Here is a 24,591-nt window from a genome sequence, read left to right on the forward strand (position 1 = left end):
GGATCTTAGATCTTCCTCAAAATGTCTGAAGGTTCAATACTTTTTCTTAGCATTCCCCTCCTTGATTCTTATTTCTGTTGCTCAGCAAGAAAAAAAAAAAAAAAGATCCTGTTTTAACACCCTTAATCCTCTCTTAATCTTCTCTATAGATTTTCTACACTTAGCATACATTTGATATTATTGAATCAAAAGTAGCATACTGGGTCATTTCTTCAGTATTTATGAAGTGCCTATTAAGTGTTAAGCACTGTGCTGGCTGTCTTTCCTTTGTCTTTCTGTGCGTGTTTTAGGAAGGGAGTGGCATTCTGTAACATTGTAATGTCAGTAAAATTATTTTAACAAATATTTAATAGTCCTATTTATTTTTCAACGAAAATAAACTATTTTGTTATTCTTTAGACCTACTTGTTGGTAAGCTATAGTTCAGGAGGGAGGGTGATCAATATAAACCATTGATTTGTCAAATTCAAAAATTAAGATCATTTTATATTCAGAACCCAAATTACTGTAATGACTGACTTCATTAGTGATGTCACAATCACATTTCAAAGACAATGGAATATTTCACATGAATTACATTCTAAATTCAGATTTTTTTTTAAAAATATCTATTTTTATTGATTTCAGAGAGGGAGAGGGATAGAAACATGAATGAGAATCATTGATTGGCTGCTTTCCGCACGCCCCCTACTGGGGATCAAGCCTGCAACCCAAGCAAGTACCCTCGACTAGAATCAAACCCGGGATCCTTCAATCCATAGTCTACTGAGCCTAACCGGCTAGGGCTAAATTCAGATTTTTTAAACTGTTAGTTCTTCTAGGTTATTCTGTTATCTCCTTTCCCCTTAGTAGTCTTAACAGATCCAAGATTCCCTCCTTGCAGTCTGAGATGGTTACTTTCATGTGTCACCATGACTGGAAGAAGGGTTAGCCAGGTTATTGGTCAAACATTATTCTGAATGTTTCTATGTGGGTAATTTTGGGTGAGGTTAACATTGAAATCAGTAGACTGAGTAAAGCAGACTGCCTCTGTAATGTAGGTGGACCTCTTCCAATAAGTCGAAGACCTGACTAGAACAAAAAGGCTGACCTTGCCCTGAGTAAGAGAGAACTCTTTATTGCTTGATGGTCTTTGAATTGGAATGTTGGCTTCTCTCCTGCCTTCAGACGGGAACTTCACCATTGGCTTTCCTGGCTCTCAGGCTTTCACTCAGACTGGAACTAACTTATTGTCCTCCTGGGTCTCCAGCTTGCCAACTAACTTGCAGATTTGTCAGCCTCCATAATCCCATGAGTCAATTCCTTATATTAAAAATCTCCCTCCCTCATGCTTTCCTCCCTCCCTCTCTGCCACGTGAGCACACAGGGAGAAGGTAGCCATCTACAAGCCAGGAAGAGAGCCCTCACCAGAACCTATGTTGACACTCAGACTTCCAGCCTCCAGACCTGTGGGAAAATAGTTACTGTTTAAGGCATACAGTTTATGGTATTTCCTTATAGCAGTCAAAGTTAGACTAATACATGTGAATTTAGCCAGCATTAATAACAATAGATTTTACTCAAAATTTATAGTCTATCACTTCTCACAGTTAATTTGCATAGTTCACTGGACAACTGAAAATAATCACTGGACTCAATAGACACATTATTTCTTAATTTGAAGCCCTTGAGCATGCCATTTTAGCCAACATGAATATGCCATTTAGAACTTCCTTGAAACAGAAAAGTACATCCCAATTTAACCAGCAAGTGAGCAGCAAGAGTGCCAACACCGGGAAAGAGCAATGGAGCTCATTTCCTACTAGGGCTGCCTATGGGAGGGGACAGAAAGAACTGAGGGGAGCCAATAGTATCTTCTGAATCTGTCCGCCCATGGACACACCAGGTGATGATTTATCCCTAAGGCCCAGTCTTTTATTCCATAGGTTTTAGGAATTTTGGATTTCACAAGCCAGCAAAATTATTTTAGAAACTGAAAAAGGAAACTTCAGGTTAGGAGAATAATGGTGGCTGTCTGATTCTTAATATCCACCATGTCCTCCTAAATAAAATTATTAATTTCAACAAGGAGAGTAAATTAAACCCGAGATGACTTGTACCTTAAGGATTAGGAGACAACCTTCATATCACCTGTAAGCAGAGAAGAAAAATCCCAACAGAGCTCACACTTCTCTCCTACTGCTGGCGAGCCTGGGAGTGAGGAGAGCAAGTGGGGACAAGTTTAAGAGTTTCTGTGCTAAGGAACAGAGGACTTAGAAAAAGCAAACTTAAATCACCCCTAGAAAGAGAAAGTGCAACAGCAAAAGCCAAGATTCTGAAAATGGTGGTTATTTGATAGTTCATAGAACTAGTTACATGCAAGAGGCAGGACTGGAAGTGGTTGCTTTGAAGAAGCATTGTACTCAGAAAAGAATGAGACAGTAGGAGGAAAGAAAATAAGAAAATTAAGCATTTGATGGTAATCAAAAAGAGACAAGGCACACTGAGCCTTCTTTCTCCAACATCAACAGAATTCATTTTTGCAGCTGAAAATCAAATACCCCAAGGAGTTAAATAAAAGTATACCAGCACACCCCAACTAAATAAAATATCCATAAGTAAACATACAGCATACGAAAAAAGTAGCCTAAATCAGAAGTACTAATAACAGAGAAGCACAAAAATAGGAAGAAATGAGAGTTGGTTGAATGAAGGGAAAAAAATTATACCAAAAATCAAGATTAAATTCAAAGGTTCTTGAAAAAGTAGATTTGGGTAAAAAAAAAAATTGATAGTCTTGAAGAAAAGCAGGAAAAAACAACCAAGAGAAGTGGAAATGAAATAAAGTAAGAAGTTTTCAGAGAAAGTGGTTAAAACGGAAGATAGGCAAAGAGGGCTCAACCATGGAATAGAAGTAATACTTAAAACTGTAATCCATGAAAACTTTTCAGACATAAAGGAAGACCTCAATCTACAAATAAAAGGGCCCATCAAGTGCCAGGAAAATTAAGCTGGAATGGTCAATTCTGATACATTCTATATAATCTATATAATAAAAGGCTAATATGCAAATCAACCAAATGGCAGAACGACTCGCACTGATCACCAGGGGGCAGACGCTCAATGCAGCAGCTGCCCCCTGGTGGTGAGTGCGTTCCCACAGAGGGAGCGCCGCTCAGCCAGAAGCCAGACTCACGGCTGGTGTTGCAGTGGTGGTGGCGGGAGCCTCTCCTGCCTCTGCGGCAGTGCTAAAGATGTCCTACTGATGGCTTAGGCCTGCTCCCCTTAAGGCTCCCGAAGGCTCCCGGACTGTGAGAGGGCACAGGCTGGGCTGAGGTGAACCGCCCCCCTCCTCCCTGCCCCGAGTGCACGAATTTCATGCACCGGGCCTCTAGTATCATAATAAAACTTCTGGACTCTGAAAATTAAAAAAAAAAAATCTTCAAGGTTTCCAGGCAAAAAGATAAAATAATGTAAAGGCAAGAGAATTAGATGACGTTGGACTGCTCAAAACAACATACTAGTACTGTATAAAACAAGGCAACAGTAAAGCTACATTTTCATGAAACTTAAGGAAAGAACATGTGAACCAAGCATGATATATACAACCAATATATGCTTTTACTATCAAGACTACAGGAAAATTATTTTGAACATACAAGAATTCAGAATATTATATAAATGTGTAGTATAAAAGCTACTAGAGGATGAGTTTCATCCAACCTAGATGATTGAGAGAATTTAGGCAAAAGTACTAATCATGAGCAATTCATATATTTAATTGTCAAGTTTAGATCGAAACAGTGTATTTAATTGTCAGACAATATATTTAATTGTCAAGTTTAGACCAGAGATAGAAGGAGTATGTGTGAGTATTCTATGTTTTGATAGGTAGAAAAATGAAAATAAAATGACAGATGGGAGAGAAAAAGGGAAATGTAGAAAAAACAACAACAACACTGACTCTCATTTAGGTAACAGGTGAGAGTTCAAGGATGTGATTTAATCTGGCATACCAGATAACACAAGTTTAAGAAAAAAAAAAAAGGATTAAAAATCCTATAAAATATCAATCCAAAGCCACAAGTTTAAAAATACAGACTTTCTTAAATACCAAAATAAATAGATAAATAAAAAACACAACACAACCAAGTGCACACACCAAAAAAGAAAAAAATACACAGAGAAATTATAACAAATAATATAACAGATTTAAGCCCAAACATAATAGCCATCTCAGTAAATGTGAATGGGTTTAACTCAAGGTCAAAAGACAAACTTCAAAAAGCATTAAACTAGACAATAAAGGACACTTTATAATGTTAAAATCCACATTTCACATTGAAGATGTAACAGGTATGAATATCTATACAACAAATAACACAGCAACCACCTATATAAAATAAATACTACGAGAGGAAAGGAGAAACAGAAAACACACTACAATAGACACTTTCACAAACAGTGCAGCACAGGGCCAGTAAACAGCAAAAAATAAATAAAATAAAATAAAATAAAGTAAGGATATATGTTTTAGATTTATATTGAATACTTCATCTAATAATAGAGAATATATAATTTTCTCATGTAGGCCTGAAACATTTACAGATATGCAAAAATTTGACCATATATTAGGGCACATAGAAAATATCATCAGTCACTATAAAGTTATTAGAAACTACTTGATAAATATCTATCCATATAAAAGCCTAAGTGACCATTATGACTGAACAACCGGTCAACCAGTCGCTATGACACACACTGACTACCAGGGGGCAGACGCTCAACACAGGAGCTGCCCCTTGGTAGTCAGTGCACTCCCACAGCCAACCTCCCATGGCAGGCCAAACTCCTGTGGTCCCTCCCCCCCGGCTGGCCGGCCCCAACTGGTCACCCTCCCACCCCCCCACCCCCCAGCTGGCCAGCCCCAATAGGGACTGGGCAAGACAGTCCCGATTGGTCCTGATTACCAGCCAGGTCAAGGGACCCCACCCATGCATGAATTTGTGCACTGGGCCTCTAGTATCTAATACAACTACACAAGCAAATATCCTTTGACTCAGTAATCCCACTTCTAGTTAATCTACTCTGAAGGTATACCTTAAAATAGAAACGGATATGTAAGATCATTCATTGTAATAGTATTTGTAATTTTGAAAAATATTGACCACCACCTAGATGCCCGAGCATAGCAGATTGATAGGATAAAATATGGTACCTAGATGTCCTGGAATGTTGAGCATCTACAAAAGAATAAAAAAAGAGAGAGAAAGATCTCTAAGAACTTACCTGGAGTGATTTACTGGAGAAGTTTAGTAAAAAATGCAAAGTCCATCAGAGCATGTATGTGAAGTAGCTAATAAGCACATGAAAAGGTGCTCAACTTCATTTACCATTAGGGAAATGAAAATTTAAACAATGATACCACTTTGTATCTACAAGAATGTCTATAAAAATATTGGTGAGGGTGTGGAGAAATAAGAATCCGCATACATTGCTGGTGGGAATATAAATTGGTAGAGCTACTTAGAAATCAATTTGACAGTGTTTTAAAAAGTTAAATATGATGTTCTTTATAGATACAGAGGCAACAGACTGTCAAACTACAGCAGGGAAGGCTGGAGAGGGTTGGTGGGGGGTGGTAAGAGATCAACTGAAGGACTTGTATGCATGCATATAAGCATAAACAATGGACGCAAGACACTGGGGGAGGGAGGTGAGGGCATGTGCCAGGGGGTAGGGGAAGCTGCGGGGAGGTCAATAGGGAAAAAAAGGAGACATATGTACTACTATTTGTAATACTTTAAACAATAAAGTAAAATTTAAAAGAAGTTAAATATGAATCATCATACAATCCAACAATTCCACTCAAATAAATAAAAACCATGTCCACATAAAGACTTGCAGGTGAATGTTCATTGCAGCATGATGCATCATAGTCCAAAAGGAAACAACCCAAATGTCCACCAGCTTTTACGTGGATAACAAAACATGCAAAATTCAAATGGAATACTATTCAGCAATAATACTGAAATGCTGATATATGCAATGACATGGATGGACTCTGAACACAGTAAACGTAAAAGAAGCCAGATTCAAAAGATATCACTTAATTTCTATGAAATGCCCAGAAAAGAAAAACCTGTTAACAGAAACTAGCTATTGACTGCCTGGAACTGGGGAGGGCCAGGGTGAGGAGGGAACAAGGTTTAACTGTAACCAGGCATGAGGAATTCTGTTGGGATTTTGAAAATGTGTCTACAGCTGGATTGTTGTAGTCAGTGCACAATTCTTAAAATGGGTGAATTTTGTGGCATTGAATTTTACCTCAACATTTTTTTAAAGGACATATATGTGAATTTTACAGAATGTAACTTACACATCAATAAAAAAATTTTAAGAGCATGTATATAAAATGACCAACCCTCCAATTTGTTTAACTTGCCCAGTTTTAGCTTTAATGGAAAGTTCTGTATCCCAGAAAAAGTTCTATCCCAGGCAAACCAAGATTGGTCTCCCTGTATGTACGCTACCTTTTGTGTAAGAAAGAGGGGGAATAAGAAAACACATTTACTTTTTTTCTTCATAAAACAAAACACTGGGAAAACAGTGAAGTTGGATACCTACAGGGGTGGGGGTGGGGGTGGAGGAGATGGAGCTGAAGAGATATGAATGACACTTCTCTCAGTATACCTTTTGGTAGTTGTGACTTTTGGAGGCATGTTAATGTTCTATATTTAAAAAATAAAATTAAACCAAGGATGGGGGCGGGGGGCAGACCTTATACTTGGAAGAAAACTGAAACAAATGAACCCAATTTATTTCAAATAAGTAACAGTAAAAGAAAAAAAAGAATGAATCGAAGTAATTTATGAACACAGAATGTAATTATATATCTTTGGTCTGGAGCAGGAAGAGGATACAAACAAACTTGCAGGCTTTTAAGTGTGTTTTTATACATTCTGTGGGCAAAAGCAAGAAAAACTATTTTAGATGCATTATAGGACTGAACAAGTGAATAAACTGATGGACTTTTTAAAGAGCCAGGATTCTGAGGAAAAAGGGACATAGAAATATGAAATGGAGAAAGCAAGAAAGAACCCTATGAGGGATGGAATTGGAGGTATCAGTGAACGCATGATTTCTAAATCAAACGTGGATACGAGCACGTGTAAATGTATGTGTACATGCACATTTCCTATTCTGCCAAATAGGCCTAGCAACAGGAAAACACCTAGTAAAGGTGACACACCCAGCAGCCAGGGTTCCTTGGAAAAACTGCCGATTCTAGATCCTGGAACATCTTTTGTTTAAATGGTGTGAAAATAGATAGCAGATGCCACAAGAAATTAGGACCCAGAAGCTCCTACTGGCCAAATCTAAGACAATTATGACAAAGTAAGAAATGAAATGCAAGCCCTGGAAAAAATAAGAAAACCAGGAGTCCAAAACAATAGTTAATATAAACATTCACGTGGATAAATATTAAGAAGGAGTGTTTCTGCTTACAGCAGAATGCTAACTGGTACACGAGGAAGAAATGCTATAATTAGAAAATCACCATTTTGCAACTTTCAAAATAAAGATGGAATAAGCAAGAATCATCAATGGATGCTAAATCTGGGGGGAAATGTTAGCATGGATTTAGAGTCTCCCATGGATTGTGATACCTGATGACACAGCATCACCAATGTGGTATCTTAGGAATGCAGAATCTGATTCTAATGAGAAAACCCAAAATGAAAAACATACTATTAAAAAGACGGGTAGAAGAGAACGAAGACTGTATTCTTCGGAAACATGTTATGTCAAAGCTGTAAAAGACAAAGGGGACCATGGAAATTATCTAGAGTCAAGGAGATTTCAGGGAAGGTAAGTAAGCAAATGTTAAAAACAAAAATGGTAAAATCTCAACAATAGTTGAATCTGGGTAAAAGATGTATAGATGTTCTTTGTACTATTCTTATTTTTGCCAATTTTCTGCAAATTTAAAATCATTTCCAGGTGGAGGTAGAAGAGGGCTTAGAGGGGATAAATGGTGATGGAAAAAATAAAATTATACACACACACACATATATATGTGTGTGTGTGTGTGTATATATTATTTAAAAAATAAAATTTCCATAAAAAGTTAAAAAAATAGGAGGGATTGATATTGGGTTGCCAATCTCATGTCTTGTCTGATAAGGTTATTAAAATGCAATCATTAAAAAAAAAAAAATCCCCTACCATCTACAATTGTATCATTTTCTTTCAAGAAAATGTGAGGACATTTTGAACATCCCAAAAATAGCCATTATCACCAAAGAATGACCCTGTGAAACAAAATTTAGATTTATAAAGACTTATCCTAGTTTTTTTCACTTCCATGTGGATCAAGGAGAGCCTGTCAGCTTTGTGTTACAGATTCAATATTCTAAACAAGGTTCATTTTTGCCAATGGATGAAGTACAGTTTGGTGAAAAGAGCATGGAGTCTGGAGATAAACACTGAATTCAAACCCTGGCTCCAGCTGGTAACCAGCTCCTGTAACCTAAGCTCTCTTTAGTTTCCTCAACTATAAGGCAGGCAGCTAAATCACAGGACTATTAAGAGAATTAATGTTCTTAGAACAGTGCTTCACAAAGAGAAGGTGCTCCATGTCTCCTTATCTTCCTTTCCTTGGGAGCCACCTATCTGTTCTCTGGAAAAGTATCTGACTAGGGCCACATTGGCCTTTCCCCACCAAGATTACATAAGGAAACTGAACTATTCTGAGAATAAGTCTCCTTTTTGGAGGTAAGTTTCATGAAAACCAAAGCCGGAGACATTGGCAGTGGAATAAAAAGATAGAAGGTGGCTTCTGAAAACAGATGAGTGTAACACAGTAGCTAATTTTTCTGTTAAGGAAGTGAAGACAATAGAAGTACTGGCTTATGTTAAAAAAGTCTGCTGATCAAAAAAAATTACATGTTGTTTTCATATACTCATATCTATTTTGCAAATGACCACCCATCTACTTCTAAGAGTGAACAATAGTTTTATGTCAAAAATAAATAGTATTAAGGTAACCAATTCTATTCGTTTTACTGGCTTGGAAGAAAAAAACACACATCAATTCAATAAAATGTCCATAAATTATGAGATTTCATCCAGTAGTCTATTGTTTTGCTTCTTTCCACATATTTTCTGTTTGCATCTAACAGGACAATTTATTCCTTTTCTATTGCCAATGACAGTAGTTCTTTTAAAATCTTTTTGAAAAAGAAGAAAAATTTAAAAAGTAACTTAATTCATTATAGCAAAAAAATTGTATTGCCAACAGAAATGTAGTTTAACATTTAAAATCTTTATAAAAAATAAACAAATTCTAATTTTTCCTTTATTTCATAACTGAAAAATGAAAATGCTTATTTACATGAATATTTGATACATAATTTCCTTAATACTTCTCTATGGTGAAATAAAACTATATATATTAAAGAGAGTATATAATATTAACACTCATGACAATTTCAAACCAATGAGCATTGGTATAGCTTTAAATTACTATTAGTTGTGGTTATTTTGGAGGAAAAGGCGCAAAGCTTATTAGGGCCTAGCACACAAGAAATACTTAATTTTACACTGTCAGAGTTCAAAAAGTGGCATCATAACATGAAAACACTATAAATTGACATCTCTCTCATATGTCTCTTAAAACAGGCTGGAAAAATAGTACCCTTTATATAAATAAAAAAATATTTCCATTGACTACTTTTTGCCCGGAGTGATTAAGGACAAAAAAATAAAAATTCTTGCTGCTTAATTACCTGATAAACTGCTAATAAGCTCCCATTAAAAGTTCTTTAGATATTAACCCAAGTAATCTTGGTCTTATGGTTATATATTTATATATATATACACACAGATATATCAATTTTTTCAAGTAAAGAAATGTTTAACAGATGTAAACTATTTATTGAATATTTGCCACCAAATATTGTTAAATACATTATCTTGCAGCATATCGCTTTCAAGTTAAAATGTCAGAAACAAACACCAATATTTACAATTCTTTTAAGGAATGTTATATAATGACACATTAAGGCGTAAATTCTTTTGGCTTATAATTCTTAAAAGAATGATAATAGCAAAAGTGATGCAAAATCTTCAGTGTGAGATTATGATTAAGCTACATTTTACAAAAATATGGTGTAAGATGGCAATAATCCCATTCAACATCCTGGATTAGATCCCTTCAGGAGGGACTGATAATTTATACAGTCAAACTTTAAAATTTACAGATAAAGGCAGTTCAATACTGCCACTGAGAAGTACATCTCTTAACATATACAACTTTCAGGCCACAGTTTTGAAGGTCTGAAGTATCAAGTTGGTTTGATGAATTAGTCGGTTGGCACTTATGAACACATTTATTGCCCTGTTCAAAGAAAAAAAAGAAAAAAAAGAACAAGCATTAATTTTACACAAAAAATTCATTCTTTAAAAATATTTATACTAATTCCACCCAATAAAAGTAGCAATGAATTCAACTTAGGAAAAAAGAGAATGAGAAGTACTGAGTATCATAAATTTTATTTCAGATTGGAATTGAATGGTACTCAATCATTTGAAACTATCTAGGAATTACTGCCCCCTAGTGGTTCTGGTTGGTAATTAGGTGTTGGTGGGCTGCTAATGATGGCTTCTGAACCACCAGGGTTCATCTATAGGTCAAACAAATAACTGATTCAAATGTAGTTTCCCGCTGTGGTTCATAGAAGTTACCAAATCAAAATCTGCATTAAGCATTATACTCAGTCTCAAAATCTATATGGCAATGGGCATTATAAATACTTAAGAAAACCCTAATTACTTTCAAATATGATTCATATCAATCTCTCATACCTTCTTTCAAAAACAAATCTGAGAATTCTGAACTGCTTTTAGAATTAATCTACTTTTGAAACAAAATAATCATGCAATTTCAATATTTTGGAGCTGACAACATATATGTTCTTAAAAATTATGTTGTGCTGTACCACATTTCCTATCAGCCCGTCCTCATGCAACTAGAGGTCAGAGCTGATGCCCCTGTCCCATTGTGTGGCCTTATCAGGTTTTTAATTGCATAGCTAAAGATTTTATCTTCATCTTAGACATTTGTCAAAAAAGAGGGACCCCGAAGAATTAGTTGAATCAATGCAATTTCATCCCTCTATTGAAAGATGGCTCAAAGATCAGGCTGTTGTAATAACTTTCAGTTTGAGGAAACAGGTACAAAACTCATGGCACATTATTCATACACAACTAATTGTAATTTAAAGAAGCTGCTGAATAGAGAAAAAGTAGTGGCAGGAAGGCTAAATAATCTATATGCCTGTTTGAACTGTTAAAAAATTGAAAGTAAATCATTTCAGATTAATGAAAATTAGGCTCTAAATGAATTTCTATCTTTCAATGTGCTTTTTCCGTGACAGTTCTTAATTAGTTAGAAGCAGAAATAATGATCCCAACATGTAAATTATCCTTTTAATGTGTTTTCTGGTTATTTGGGCTTAGCAGAGATGAAGGAAAAACAGATGCAAGTTTATTTTCAGAACACACCTGCCAGCTTATTAAACTAAATCATGAAGGAGCATTTCCCCGAGACAACCTGAATAGTAGTATGGAACCACAAAAAACCACTAATACTTTAGCTCAGTATTTTAAATTCATAATATAAATGTAAATATTTTGACCTATTTGAACTATAAAAGATAGCTTTAAAAACCAAGACCATTCTAATATACTATCTTATTATTTTTAAATTTTACTACAATAATATTGAATAACTTGGCACAGATAGAGGGATTTTAAAACTTCTATAGGATAGCATGGTAGAGGTCATGCCAATTATAGCTGAAATAATCACTATTTTTCTAACTTTAAACACTGTTAGAAAATGGTTTTGTCAACAAAATCTTTTGAATTCTACTTGATACAAAAATTCTCTATCAGGTTCAATGCCACACATGGCCTCTGCATCACCTATACATTTTATGTACATATATATAAGTAAAAACACATATATTTTTTGGTTTTCTGGGGTGTTTAACAGCCAATTGTATATAAATTGAAAAATGATAAGCAATTTACCTTTTCAGTACACTTCCTGTGAAAGTGTCTCTCCTGCCAGGACAAGGAATCACCACCTTTGTAGCCCTGTGAAGTCACCTAGCACACTTGTATAAAACTCCTAAATCCTGGTCCCACTCTGAGCCAACTGAATCAGAATCTCTGAAGGTGGGTGGAACCAAGCACTAGGATTTTTAAAAACTGAACTCAGGAGAATCCAATGTGCAAACAGGACTAAGAACTATTGTTTTAACTTTAGTGCAGCAGCTCTCAACAGACCTACCATAACACTATCACATGGGAACAACTTAGAAATAAATGCAAATTCTTGGATCCATCCTAGACAATAAGAAACTCTGGGGGTGGAACCCAAAAGCAATTTGTGCTTTAACAAGCCCTCTAGGGGATTCTGATGCTACTAAAAATGTTGGGCCAAGAAGCCAAATCTCACCTTGTTTCTGTATGGACTGCAGGCTAAGAATTACATTTATGTTTTTAAAAATGGTAAAATTAAGAAAAAATAAAAATAATATGTGATGAGTGACTGCAAATTTCAGTGTCTATAAATAAAGTTTTATTAGAACACGGCTATAATGCCCACTTATTTTCATATTATCCATGGCTCCCTTTGCACTACAACAGCATAGGTGAGGTGGGCAATTGCAAAGAGCTCACCAAGTCAAAATATTTGCTATCTGGCTCCTTTCAGAAAAAGGTCTGCCAACTCCTCCTATCTTGGACTGGAATGGCTGGATTATCACCATTCACTCTTTGTTTTTAACAATTAGTAGTTAGCAGACCTTTCTCTGACCTTGGTACTGTAATAAAAAGAATTTAACCCTTTGCACTCGCTTGCTTTTTTCTCGATTCCTTTATTCTAATGCTAACCGTGTCGAGTCACACTTGACATCCGAGTGCAAAATGTTAATTTGTATGGTTTTAGTATAATACAAACCATATAATTTAATTTTAAAAGAGAAGGGTAATAAGTAAAAGTACTTACTTGCCATCTTTAAAATAGGTTTTCAGAGTATCACTGAAACTTTTGGAGTACTTTACAAATTCTTTCTTTTGGTGTTCAAGTGCCTACAGACATCAAAAACAATTAAGAAAAAAATGCTAAATAAGAAAAGAGAAATGACACAAAAGCCAAAGTCAAAGATAGGAGGTTATGCCCAGTAATCAAACCATCTTAGTATTTAATTCAATAAAATAACTAGGTGTAAACTAACATCTAGGATGGCTTCTAGGAAACTTACCCTGCGGTTCTGGTATTGGTATTTCTTGAAGACATTATTCACTGTATCAAGAAGTTCTTTTATTGCACTAGCAATATCCCTGTGAGTTAAGAAAAAAAGAATCTTCTTAAAATCAGTTATATTTCAAAGAAGTTTGTATATATATATTTTAAAGAATCTTTATTATTGAAAGCATTACACATGTTCCTTTTTTCTGTATATATCTTTTTAAGAATTACTAACCACACTGTTAATTACCATACTAACACTATGTCAAGCGCAAACATCTGACTGGCTGATTGAGTGGGGGTTTTAGCATGTACCCTTCTGTGATCCTGACTTCTGCACTACTGACCACACATTCCACATAAATTTTCCTAAATTATTAACATTTCTTTCAGTATTACTGACTTAAATTTAAAAGAATATGCCTCTGCCTCTCATCTTTTCCAGTTATAATTTTTCCTTTCTCTAATATAGCTGACTTTAAGTTACCATATACTGTTTTTGCTATCTCATGAACAATTATGTGAAATTTTGCTATTACATATAACTCATTTCTACATTTACCAACACTTCCAGTTACATACCTAATAATTTGTTTTGAAATATTTCCTCCTCAGACATAGCTCTTCTCTTGAAACATTTACCTCCTTCTAACAACCACGCATCCTCCCCTTCTAAACCTATATTTATGTATTTAAAGTATATAATTTTCTGGGAGAGACAATATCAGATTATTTTTCTATCTTAATTTTTCCAGCAATCATCCTTCAGGTGTCCCCCAAAAGCTGTATACACACTTTAAGTGCTGATAACTCACTTAATTTTTCACTCCTTTTCAAGTTTAACTGATATGAAATAATGGGTGAAGCCAGATGAAGCTTTGAAAAAGAAAATTTATCCACTAGACTATTTTATGGGGATACATAAAAGATGAAGTTTACCGTACAAAACTGGCAACAGTTGACAAACTGAGGGCACATAAATACCGAACAAAATGATTCTTGATGTTTGCGATGCCACTGCTTCACGTTATCAGCAGTGCCTGGACCAGAATGGTCATCAGTTTGAAAATGGTTTTCACACACACACAGAAATGTAATCATTTCTATAGATTCTTTTAAATTTTGAAAATGAACTGTATGCTAATAAACACTGACTTTATAATCATTCAAAGTGTGTATGAATGATTAGGGGGCACCCTATCTATGCATCAATATCTCCCTCCCCTTAAAAAATGAGAAAGAGAAGAAATATTTTTTTTACTATCCTTCCTATTCATGTAGTGTTTTTTTCTGAACTCTTCCTATATTTTATATCTATGCTGTTTTCAATTTTCATGTTCTAGCTTAAAGCAATCTTTCTAGGTCCAACTGTACTTAACATAATTCTGCATTTATAAGTAGTCTCATATTCTCTAAGGCAAGCCTTCTCTTTTTCACATCCAATCTCTTTGCTGTTCAAATGCAATCCAAGTGTAAACATATGAATTAGTAAGATATACATCCAGACTATCCCAAATATAATTTTTTATTATTGACTTTTTAATCACAAATGCCAGATTTCAGTTATTTCATACCCATACAATCTTTCTGCTTTGCTATTAAAGAAAAAAAAGGTTCAGTGTGCAGATTGTCCAGCTTTCTGGACATGTGTGTGTTTCACAGCATATTTCTAGTAAATCAGCATATGGAAATTCTAAAACTTCTAAGTAGATAGGATTTTGGAATGAAGAAAGGTATTTTCGCCTATTCTAAAGTAGTAATGACATTTCAATAAATACTTACTTATTATATCCTGAAGTCAAACATCAGCCTCAGGCTGAAACATTAAAACATTACATGTTCAAATAAAACAAAGAATTTTTCATAGAAATGACATTTGTGGACTCATTTTTTTGCCTCTAGTTTAGTAAAAATAGTTTTAAGTTATACAACTGTTATTTCATATGAAGTTTTAAGCAAGTTGAATCCTGCTGTATTGCTGTGATGGCTGTAAGTCCACCTATGTTTAATAAAACAGTCACATGACCATCCTATTATTTGAGAAAAATTACAATTTCAACAAGTAAAAAATGTCAAATCTCTGCATATGGATGATTCTTTAAATTCACAATGAATCTATTTAAAACAAAATATAATGCAGCAGATTACAGTGATCAGAGAGCTGTTTACACAGAGCCGTACTTTGTGGTATACTTTAAAATTCTACTAAAAAGAACAAAAATGTACATTCAGTGCTAATCAACATGAACATATGTTCCATATACAATAATAGCTGCATTCCATAGGTCAAAAGAACAGTTCTGAAATTGGCAGCTCCCTCCCTCACCTGAGAGCAAAAAAAAAAAAGGGAGGGGGGATGGCAGGGGCAGGGAAGGGAAGGTTTTAGTGAACAGTACTCCATCCTACTAATAAATATTAGGAATCTGTGCTTTAAAAGAAAATGGAAAAAAAAAAAAAAAAAGGGCACCAGGTGATTCTGCTGATAAACCTGGTTTGGAAGCCACTGTGTAGGAACTCAGAACCTAGAGCTAAGATTTGACCTATCATTTGCCACAGAGCTTTATAGAGACCTAGGCTGTTTATCCTTAGGCCTGGCCTTCTCTAAAAACAACCTACAGCAGTTTATGTCAAATATTATGTCATCTGTATGTTCACAGAACATTTTCATTTATGGACCCAAGGAAGCTAAATTATATTAGTGAATACATGAAGATCTGGTTCCAACAGGGAAGGCATCTTTCTCTCTCTCTCTTTCTCACACACTCTCTCTCTCACACACACACTCTCTCTCTCTCTCACACACACACACACACAAAACATACAATACTTCAATTAAATAAAGAACTAGGGAAAACTTGATGGTAAAAGAACTATAGAGTAAGTATAAGCTGAGTTAATGGTTTCTATGATAACGGACAGTATTTGCAGCTACTAAGAGGGGCAACTTTGGGGAAACATAATACTGAGAGGACAACAGGCATCAGATGAAATATAAACATACATCCTATCAAAAAAATTGCATAGAATAATAGAGTTTCTAATCATATCACCCTAATTTGTGTATGTTTATGCAAACACTCTAAAGGAAGGAAATTCCTATGCTGTATGTTTGCTCTAGACAGGTCAGCTCTGGAAAAGCTAATGTGAAGCTCTCATGGAAACCAAACCCTGGCGAATTTTTTGCCTATGAATATGCAAATGCAGATTATAATGAGTAAATAGATAAATGCATAGCGTTCTGGTCTATTAAATCACAAGTCTCTACTAGTCATCCATTAATTGGAATGTGTCAGACTTTTAAAAGAATCCCATGAATTAATTTTATAAAATATTTGCATAAGCTCAAATGTAATCAAACAGAAACATTCATTAATCAAAAGTACTTTAAAATGTTTGTTTGCTGGATCATTTTTCCTAATCAACTCCATAGAGAGAAATTGAAATAAACAAACCTTACTTTACAATGCCAGTATGTGTTGTCAGAAGATGTTATTTCTTCCAATTCTCACAACTATTACCCTCATTTTCACAGGCAGAAACAAGAAATATAGAATCTAAGCACCTTATCCAAGGTCACACAGCTAAATATTGAGGTGGAGATTCAAAACTAATTCTGCCAACACATACAAAATTATCTGGATATTTATTAGCTGACAGGATGTTCTTTCTACTCTGGTATAACCTATAACAACATGTACAGTACTTGGTATAGTAGGTATTTGATACATGCTTACTGAAAAATACTGCTAAAATAAATGATAAAGAGCATAACTACCTTAAATATGAGAAAGTAAAATATTTGAAAGAAAGATAGTAAGTGCACAGTATGTGTGGCCTAAAGGATAAACCATTGTTTTCATGTTGCTAAAACTTTAACCACTAATTGGTTAAACAATGTAACAGTGGTAATAGCATATCAAAATCTTTTTTTTTTATCTACCTATCAGATCAGTAACACAAATAATTGCAGCTTTAGCTATGTATGCTAATTCATACATCATTGAATATTAGTCTCAGAAATAAAACATATTATCAACAAACATTCCATGGCAAATTATCCCTAAAACATTTAAAATATAAATTTTAATTGCCAATAATATTAATTCAGTTGTGCAGAGTACTCTCCAGAATTGAAATATTACTATTGTTCCGTAAATGAGAGACAAGACCCCTAATTCAGTTTCTGTCAATGACTATGGACAAGAGTCTTAGGCTCTTGACTTCAACATCCTTATGATTAAAATGCAGCTGCTAATAAAGTGGTTTTCAAACTATCTCTCTAGGGCCAGACTGGGTTTAACACAGATGCTTCAGGAACTCCACAGGAGGAGTGAGGGAGTCAAAATAGCAGGATAAGGACTCCGCGTCAGTCACTTCTACCCTGGCTACAACGACAACACTGTTCTCCCCCTGACCTACTGGCATTCTATATAAGATGTCCTTTATCAAACTCCTTCCAAACAACAGAAACTTTTCATTCAATTACCAAATTAGATCAACACTATGAATCTATGATAGGGAAGCAGCAGAGAAGACCCTAGAGTCAGTCTACTTGGTTTCAAACCAGGCTCTCCCATCTTACCAGCTCTGTAAACTTGGGAAAGTTATTTAATTTCTGATGCCTCAATTTCCTCATCTATTACAGGGATTTGTAGTAGGTTAATATGTTATAAGCACTTTAAAAAGTGCTTAGCACGTTAAGTTCTATATAAGTGATTAATATTATTAAGATAATATTGATTCTATAAACCTCTACTTGAATGATCTGAAGCAAAATTTGCTGAAAATATTAAGAACGTCAAATCTGCCCTGACCAGTTTGGCTCAGTGGATAGAGCGTCGGCCTGCGGACTGAAGGGTCCCAGGTTCGATTCCGGTCAAGGGCATGTACCTTGGTTGCAGGCACATCCCCAGTGGGGAGTGTGCAGGAGGCAACTGATCGATGTTTCTCTCTCATCGATGTTTCTAACTCTCTATCCCTCTCCTTTCCTCTCTGTAAAAAATCAATAAAAAAAAAAAAGAATGTCAAATCTTCATAAAAGTGTAGTACACATCACCAAAACAATTTTAAACTTAATTATTAGAAAACTGTAGAAATAAGTTTTTTAAACAGCTGTGTCTGAGATCACTGACAATTTATCCTTTTATGGACCAAACATGTTTACTTTATACCAAATTAAAAATCCACAGTTAACTGTCTTCCTTCTTCACATATTAAAAATAGTTTAAGGAAGTTGGGGCTTCTCAATAATGGCAAAATATTTACCTTAGGTTTGTATCCCATTGCACAGATTTTAGCTAGTCAATGAAGCCTTTATCATACATTCCAGTCCTCGATTAGAAGACTGGAGCGAGGGACATTCCTTGATAGCTGGGTTGGGCACCCATCATGTACATTTTCTAAATGGAACATACTTCTCCCTCTCTATCACTCAAAATAGGTGCCCAAACTAGTTAAAATAGCATTTTGCAATGTAAATTACAAAGAATACGATTCCTGAGAAATGAACGTTAATATTTATTCCAAGTGAGCCTTCCTAAGTTAACAATATGAAATTTCATGCAATCGCTAAATCTTTCCTTTCTAGAAATTTCTAGCTGTGATTTCACCAACAGGTTAACAGTGTGACTGCAATTACTCCAAGATTTCTCTGTTTTTTATCCACAAAGAGTACATGACTTTTCCTAATGACTTGTGCCATTTCTGAAATAAAAACAATGGTATCCTTTGTTATCAAGCCACATAATTTATCCAAAACTTCTTTATTCACTTTAATATGACATTTAATTTTCCATGTTTTATGTAGTTTAAACTATATTCCAATTTATGTGCATTTCATTGTTTTAAAATTAAACACTAAACAAATGTTACTGTATACTGAAGTGAAATGCCACAGCTTAGAAGTTAATAAAGATGTAGCATTTAAAAACTCCAAATTTATTTCCAATTAATATTTTAATTTAACATTCATGTCATACTAAAATGAAATATCTAGAATGAGAGGTTCCTATGACGTGCTTAAGAAAAGAACAAAAACAAGAAGTTGCTTACTTGATTGTCTGCAGAAACCTCACCCTGTCATTGATCTCATCTGGGATCTTACTGAGAATCTGTTTAAGTGCTCGTGCCTTTTCGTTTAGGTCCTGGAATTCTGGCTCTGGTCGTTCAATCATATACTCTGATAAAATAAATGCATAATAAAAAGCATCAGGCAACTCCCTGTCAAATGCAAGTCTACAAAATCCCAATGTTGGTCAAGAGGGTGAGTAGAAAGGCCAGATAACCAGGAAAGACAAGGTTGCAAAAGCAGAATTTGTTAAGAGTTCAACTTAGTTTGGTAATAACAGGGCTCCTACGAAGTAAGATAACAGAAGATGAAAGACTAAACATTTTCAATTTGGGATAAATAGAAAGCCCATGAAATAAAAATAAATAAATTAAATTAAAAGGGAGTCTTAAATTGATCAAGCCTCTGAAGCTACATTTCTCAAGAAAACCTTAATGACGTTCGTGACAAATACGATAGCAATATGTACCTGCCAATGGGAAGATGAGCTTAACAAAAATCTCTATATTGAATATACAACGGCTCATTATACCAAAACCCAAACAACCTACTAAAGTCTTTAGCATGTTCTTGAAATCTCACTTAAAAAACACACACCAAAAAACACTACCAAAAATTCAACACAAGGGTTGGATCACAGAAGAGCAACCTTAGAAAGGAAGTTTAATAGACCTGGTAGAGGCAAAAACATTACTAGTAGATTGATTGTAGACTTTGGAAACATTACAACCCTACTAATCAATACAACCTGGCCTCACAGACTAGAAATGCGTAAATTCAGAATAATGATGAGGACTTTCTTATAAATTATGGAATCAGTTAAAATATTTCTTTTCTCCCTCAATAAAGATGGGAAATTCTACTTCTATTTTTTCTTAATTAGTGGGAAAATGGGTACTAAATTTAAGTGAAACCCATTTCTAATTATTTAAAAAAGCAAAAAATGAGAAAGAATGGTTATTATATTGTCCTCTCAAATCTGTGGTTGAATAAAACACTGAAGTTAGAAAAAACCCTCATTAATTCAAACTGCTTTTTGCATCAAGTCAACATAAAATTAAAAAAAAAAATTCCACAGAGTTTATCTTTTGGCAAAACCAGAACTCATCAAACATATTCACAGGGGGAAAAAGTTAAAGTGTACAACATAAATAAACACTTTACTTCAAGTAATTAAATCTGAATCTGACAAATATAAAACAGAAAGCAAGAACTACTTTTCTATTTTATAGACCCCCCCACCCCAATATTATCACAATAATAATAACAAGAAAAAGAAGAGGAGGAGGAGAGGGGGAAGGGGAGCTAGAACCTTTTGTCAAGCAATAAAGAATAGGAAGAAGTGCTTTTCAACAACTATAAGAAAAGTAAACAAGACTCTTTCTGATTACCTTCTACATCATCAGCTGCCATTCGAAGAAGTGATTCTGTGAAGTTAACTTCTACACTTTTTTTCTCTAAAATTTTCATTATGATGTCTTGTGTGAGTCCTGGATTTTCTTTTTCAGCCTATAAGAAAGAGAAAGCTAGTTTTGAAATGTAGAAATGAAATCAGAATTTTAAAACCAAAACTTAAAATGTTTAGAAGATTTGGGAACTTAGACTGATGAACCTAGAAAGGCAGAAATCTTTGTAAAGCAGGTGTGGTGATGGTATCACTTCTGTTTGATAAAACTTAAACATCAGTAACTTTTTATTACAGGCAATGTCTCTTTTCCATTTGAACATAAGGTACTTAACATTTGCTACTTCTCCTTTACATTCTCCTGAAATCAAAGTAATAACAAAGATAGAAATACTAATAAACATTTATATTTTGGTAATCCATCAATTACTTTTTTAGAAGCTAAAATAGACTAAAGATTATTAGATTTTTTTCATTAGGTAATCTTTCAACTTGAGGATCTAGCAATTAATTACTCATCTTACCAGTATTTTACAGATTCTCTGCATTTAAATTAACAGAATGTCAGGAATACCAAAAATAAAACAGGATTACTTTTGCAAGTTTTCTTGAAGATGTATAATCCCTTAAATACTTTCCCATACAATGATTTTCACTTTGTTTTATTTTTGTAGCAAGACTATTACCTTCACTAGCTTTCAGAACATTATTAATCCTTTTACTACCCTGAGCTTGTTTCACTAATGAGTTTGCAATGGTTCTATGTTACTCCCTAGGGCACTAAAATCGTCTAGTCATTTCAGTACTGAGCATAAAGAGTTCTGAGTTTACCAAAGTTAATTTTCAAGATTTGGGTTTTCCCCAGTAATTTTATCCAATTTTATAATTGTTCTAAATTTTATAATCACACTATATGTTTGTTTCTTTTAGGATGACTGCCAATTTTAATCATTATGCTGATGATTCCCCATCTTTCTTGCCCTGATATTAAATAGAAAATAGAAACAATTTATGATCTTAACCATATGGCGACCTATTTGTTTTCTTATGTGTCAAGCACATTTAATCTCTGCTTTTTCAATTCCACTCTGGTATCACTGCAGATCCAGCTTTCTTCTGCTCCTATTGCTCTCTTCATTATGACATCTTGTTTCTCATTAGATTTCAGTACAAAAAACTAAAATGCTATGGAATTAAATGGGAAAAGAAAATACACACATTTATTTCAATCCTGAGATCACTTTTAACTGTTGTGAAATTATCCTCAGGAAAGTCATTTTGATATATAATTAATAACAATAAAGTGTGTCTTACTGAATTCCATTTTTCGAGGATATTTTTCATTGATTTTTAGGGATAGTGGAAGAGAGAGAGAAAGACAGACAGAAACACTGATGTGAGAGAAACACATTGACTGGTTGCCTCCTGCCAGAGCCCTGTCCTGGGCAGGGACAGAGGAAGAGCCTGCAACCAAGGTACATGCCCTTGACCAGAATCAAATCTGGATCCTTTGATCCGAAGGCCTATGCTCTATTCACTGAGCCAAACTGGCTAGAGCTGAATTCTATTTCTTTTAACTGTAGTCCCCCATTACTCGTGGGGGATATGTTCCAAGACTCCCAGCAAATGCCTGAAACCATGGATAGTACCAAACCCTATACAGACAGATGCTCTTCAACTTATGACAAAGTTATGACCCTATAAGCCCATCACAAATTGAAAATATCCTAACTTGAAAGTGCATTTTATACAACTAACCAACTGAACATCACAGCTTAGCCAAGTCTACCCATACTCAGAACACAGTATCTAAAAAATGCTGGTAACACAGTACACTGCAGAGTATTGGTTGTTTACTCTCATGATGGAGTGCCTGACTGGGAGCTGCAGCTCAATGCCACTGCCCAGCATCATGAGAATATTTTTTTTAAATATATTTTATTGATTTTCCACAGAGAGAAAGAGAGAGGGATAGAGAGCTAGAAACATCGATGAGAGAGAAACATCAACCAGCTGCCTCCTGCACACCCACCACCGGGGATGTGCCCGCAACCAATGTACATGCCCTTGACCGGAATCGAACCTGGGACCTTTCAGTCCGCAGGCCGATGCTCTATCCACTGAGCCAAACCGGTTTCGGCCATGAGAATATTGTACCGCATATTGCTAGCCCAGGAAAAGACCAGAGTTCAAAATTCCAAGTATAGTTTCTAACAAATGTGGATAGCTTGCAAACCACTATACAAACAAAAAATCCTTAAGTCAAACCATGGTAAGTTGGGGACTGTCTGAACTATGTTTTTCCTATACATACATATCTATGATAAAGTTTAACTTATTAATCAATCAGGCACAATGAGACCAACAATAACAATAAAAAAAAGAACAATTCTATCAATGCACTGTAATAAAAATTATGTAAATATAGTCTCTATCAAAATATCTTATTGTAACCAACCCTTACTTGCAGTAAATGGCTTGGTGTCACTCATTTCAGGGGATCCCTTGCTTAAATCCGCACATAGTCTCAATGTTTCCTGGTGCAACACATTTTTGTTATCAACTGGAACATTTTCTGTTCATGTCTTCCACCCACAAATTTAGTGACTTTTTAACTTAACTAAATAAACACTTACCATGCACTGTGGCTGTAACTTTTGCAGTTTGAGATGGGACAGCAAAATTTGCATAAATTTCTTTTTCTTTCTTCACAATTTCATGAATAGAAGATTTGTTCTTACCATTGACCTTAGCAACCTGGACATATACATTTTTTTTTTCTTCTTTTAAGTTAAAAACTTTCACCTTTTCTCTTAAAGGAAGCACATTGTGGCTTCTCTTTTGGCATATCCCAATTGCCAGTATAACTGCTTTTGAGCTTTGTGGCCATTATTAAGTAAAATAAGGGCTACTTATACACAACTACAATACCATGAAAGACTGATGTGTCACTGAGAAAGCAACTAAATGTCTAACGGCGGGAGCACATACAGCACAGAGACACTGGACAAAGGGATAATTCAAGTCCTGGGTGGGACTGAGCAGGATGGTGTGAAATTTCATCCCAATATCCATAATGGTTCAAAATTTAAAACCTAAGAACTTATTATTTCTGAAATTTTAAAACTTATACATTTAAAATCAATCCATAACCATAAATTTATAATTTAAAAATTATAAAACTTATTATTTCTGGAATTTTCCATTTAATGTTTTTGAACCGCAGTTAAAACAGGTAACTAAAGTGTAACTGTGGATAAGGGGGGAACCACTGTATAATCTGTTTTGATTTTTCCTTCCACAGACTTATTTAAGGTAGACCTATTTAATTAAAAGAAAACAAGAGTTGTCTTTAAAAGAAAAGCTATACAATAAAGTATAAACTTTATGAATTTGGTGAACTGACACAAAATTACATGTACGACACTATTTGATAACTGGTTTATCTTTCCTAAGTAGCACTGAATTATCATAACACATTATTTTGGGAAGCAGGGGGGCATTCTCTATATGCTTCCAGACAATGCCTGCAGAAAGAATCTCTCTGATTAAGTTATAATAAGGTGCTGAAAAATCAAATGCTGAAAGCCTGACAACAAAGTTTGCAATATCAAGTTGGTCTGGGGCCCTAACATGCCAAAGCTGAAACATTACAAAAATCTCAAAGAGGTCCCTAATGTTCTAAAGTCAGTGTTCCTAGTGCCAAAAGAAATACCTAACAGTACTGTGTATTACATAGTCAGGTTCAAACAACTTAATAAATACTGAAGGCCTAAAAACTTAGTAGCCTTTAAAAAATACACCAATTGATAGAAA

General features: G+C 34.8%; 1 protein-coding gene across 5 annotated transcripts in view; it reads right to left on the reverse strand.

The window, feature by feature from the left end:
- Positions 1-9,026: 9,026 nt before the first annotated feature.
- PDCD10 (programmed cell death 10) overlaps positions 9,027-24,591 on the reverse strand; it is a 48,512-nt gene continuing 32,947 nt past the window's right edge. For all 5 annotated transcript variants that reach the window (XM_054713700.1, XM_054713703.1, XM_008142261.3 and 2 more), the window contains 5 exons: positions 20,762-20,879; positions 19,355-19,481; positions 13,317-13,395; positions 13,061-13,143; positions 9,027-10,381 (listed from right to left, as the gene is read on the reverse strand). In XM_054713700.1, coding sequence (XP_054569675.1) covers positions 10,300-10,381; positions 13,061-13,143; positions 13,317-13,395; positions 19,355-19,481; positions 20,762-20,879 — 489 coding nt within the window. In that variant the 3' untranslated portion in view covers positions 9,027-10,299. The remainder of the gene's footprint in view (positions 10,382-13,060; positions 13,144-13,316; positions 13,396-19,354; positions 19,482-20,761; positions 20,880-24,591) is intronic.

The sequence above is a fragment of the Eptesicus fuscus genome, chromosome 3 (genome assembly GCF_027574615.1).
Source record: "Eptesicus fuscus isolate TK198812 chromosome 3, DD_ASM_mEF_20220401, whole genome shotgun sequence".
Taxonomy (NCBI): Eukaryota; Metazoa; Chordata; class Mammalia; order Chiroptera; family Vespertilionidae; genus Eptesicus; species Eptesicus fuscus.